The sequence below is a fragment of the Penaeus monodon genome, chromosome 35 (assembly GCF_015228065.2).
Source record: "Penaeus monodon isolate SGIC_2016 chromosome 35, NSTDA_Pmon_1, whole genome shotgun sequence".
Lineage (NCBI taxonomy): Eukaryota > Metazoa > Arthropoda > Malacostraca > Decapoda > Penaeidae > Penaeus > Penaeus monodon.
Window position 1 is genome coordinate 13,756,754 of NC_051420.1, and position 2,500 is coordinate 13,759,253.

Here is a 2,500-nt window from a genome sequence, read left to right on the forward strand (position 1 = left end):
TCTTCTTCTCTAATCCTCTTTTTTTTTTTTTTTTTTTACAATTATTTTTTATTCTCTTCCTTCTCTTCGTGTATTAACCCATTTTCCTTTCATGACTTTTTCTTCTCACATTTAATCCTCCCTCGTATTTTTCGTCTTTTTTTCTCACAGTGCACTCATCCCTTTCTTCATCTCTCTCTCTCTTTCTTTTTTTACCTCTCTTCTATCTCTCTCTTTTTCTCTCTTTCTTTATCTCCCTCTCTCTCTCTCTCTCTCTCTCTTCCTCTCTTTTTCCTCTTTCTCTTTCTCTTTCCCCTCTCTCTCTCTCTCTCTCTCTCCCCTCTTTCTCTGTACTCTCTTTCTATTTCTCTCTCTCTCTCTCTCTCTTCCATCTCTCCTCATCTTCTCTCTCTCTCTCTCTCTCTCTCTCTCTCTGTGTGTATGTGTGTGTGTGTGTGTGTGTGTGTGTGTGTGTGTGTGTGTGTGTGTGTATGTGTGTGTGTGTGTATCTTACACTATTAATATGAAATTACAGCTTTTACCTTTCCTTTGTGACTGATAATTTGACTGTAAGTTGATATGACATTTTCTATCTTATCATTTTAAACTTCTTCCTTCTTATATTATTCCTCGCCTTCCTTTCATTAGCATTTCCTTCTTATAATTATTTTCTTTCTCCTCTTCTTTTTCTTTTCTTCTTCCTTCTCTTGTATTCTTTTTGTTCTTATTCTTTTCTTTTCTTCTTATTCTTCCTCTTAATCCTCTATTACTACAAATTATTGTTTATTCTCTTCTCCTTCTCTTCGTGTATTTAATCCACATTTTCCTTTCATGACATTTTTTCTTCTCACATTTAATCCTCACTCTCGTATTTTTCGTCTTTTTTTCTCACAGTGCACTCATCCTCTCTTTCTTCATCTCTCTCTCTCTTTCTTTTTTTTACCTCTCTTTCTATCTCTCACCTCTCTCTCTATCTCTCTCTCTCTCTCCTCTCTCTCTCTCTCTCCTCTCTCTCTCTCTCTCTCTCTCTCTCTCTCTCTCTCTCTCTCTCTCTCTCTCTCTCTCTCTAACGCCTCCTCCTTCGCCCACAGGCGTGACCGCCCACCGACACGAAGGGCGGCTCGAAAGGTCGTCAGGCCCCGCCCCTCACCGCCGCCGTGACCTCACCATGATGACGACCAGGGGCGCCAACCCTCCCGAAGTGACGCCTCTGTTGCGCCAAAACAACAGTGAGATCGTCGCGCAGGTTGGCAGCACTGCGAACTTCAGGTGTTACACGCAGACCATCGGAGACGAGATCGTGAGTCTTTGTTTCGTTTTTTTTGGTTGTTGTTGTTGTCATTATTGTTAGTTTTTTATTATTATTACATATATACGTTTTTATGATTATTTATTATTATATATATATTTTTTATTATTATCATTATTATTATATAATTTATCCGTAAGTGCGTCTTGTCTTTTTTTTTTTACCTTCAGTTCCTCCATCTTTATTCCAAATTTTATCTTATCTCTTTTCTTTTTACGTTCTCCCCTTCTCTTCCTTTCCTCCTCCTTCTCTTCCTCCTCTTCCTCTTCTTCCTCTTCCTCTCTCTCCCCCTCCTCTTTCTCCTCCTCCTCTTCCTCTTCTTCTTTCTCTTCTTCTTCCAACCTCTTCCTCCTCTTTTCCTTCTTATTTCTCCTTCTTCTGCCCCTCTCTCCTCCCTCCTCACCCAGCCCTCCTCCTCTTTCTCCTATTTTTCCTCCTCCTCTTCCTCCTCTTCCTCCCTCTCTTCCTACTTGTCCACTTCCTCCTCTTCCTCCTCTTCCTCCCTCTCTTCCTACTTGTCCACTTCCTCCTCTTTCTCCGTCTCCTCCTCTTCCATCCCTCCCTTTCTCCTCCCTCCCCCTCTCTCTCTCCTCTCTTCTCTTTTCCTTCCCTATTCTTCCTTTCTCTTCCTCTTATTTCCCTCTCTCCCTCTCCCCTCCCTTCCTGTCTCTCTCTCCTCTCCTCTTTCCACGTCTTCCTCCTCCTTCTCCTTCTGTTTCTTCCATCCTTCCTCTTCCTTCTTCCTCCATCCTCGTCAAGCTGCAGTACATGTCATTAGGCGGTTAAAGCAAATGAGGTGTCTGCCATGATTTAAGAGCATGAAGTAAACACATGCACGCACATGTACACGGGCCGAGAGGCGAGCATGCGCACATAGAATTCTATACGCACAATATGTCGAAAATGTACACATGTCCATACGCACGAATAGGCAGTCGAACATGTACACACAGTCTTGTAGATGTGCACACTAACATATACTCGCCCTGGAAGGCGAGCATGTGCACACAGACACATGCATATGTGCACACTGATATATACTTACACTGGAAAGCGAGCAGGTGCAGGCAGATAGATGCTTATGTGTACACAAGAAGTCGAGGATGTGCACACAGGCAAAGCACACACAGAAAAAGTCAACAATGTGTACACAAGCACACACAGAAAGTCGACCATGTGTACACAATCACCCACACATGTGCGATAATTGCA

The 2,500-nt window shown here is 42.6% G+C and overlaps 1 protein-coding gene across 1 annotated transcript in view; it reads left to right on the forward strand.

The window, feature by feature from the left end:
* Positions 1-985: 985 nt before the first annotated feature.
* LOC119595242 (lachesin-like) overlaps positions 986-2,500 on the forward strand; it is a 162,724-nt gene continuing 161,209 nt past the window's right edge. The window contains exon 1 of the mRNA XM_037944405.1: positions 986-1,279. Coding sequence (XP_037800333.1) covers positions 1,148-1,279 — 132 coding nt within the window. The 5' untranslated portion in view covers positions 986-1,147. The remainder of the gene's footprint in view (positions 1,280-2,500) is intronic.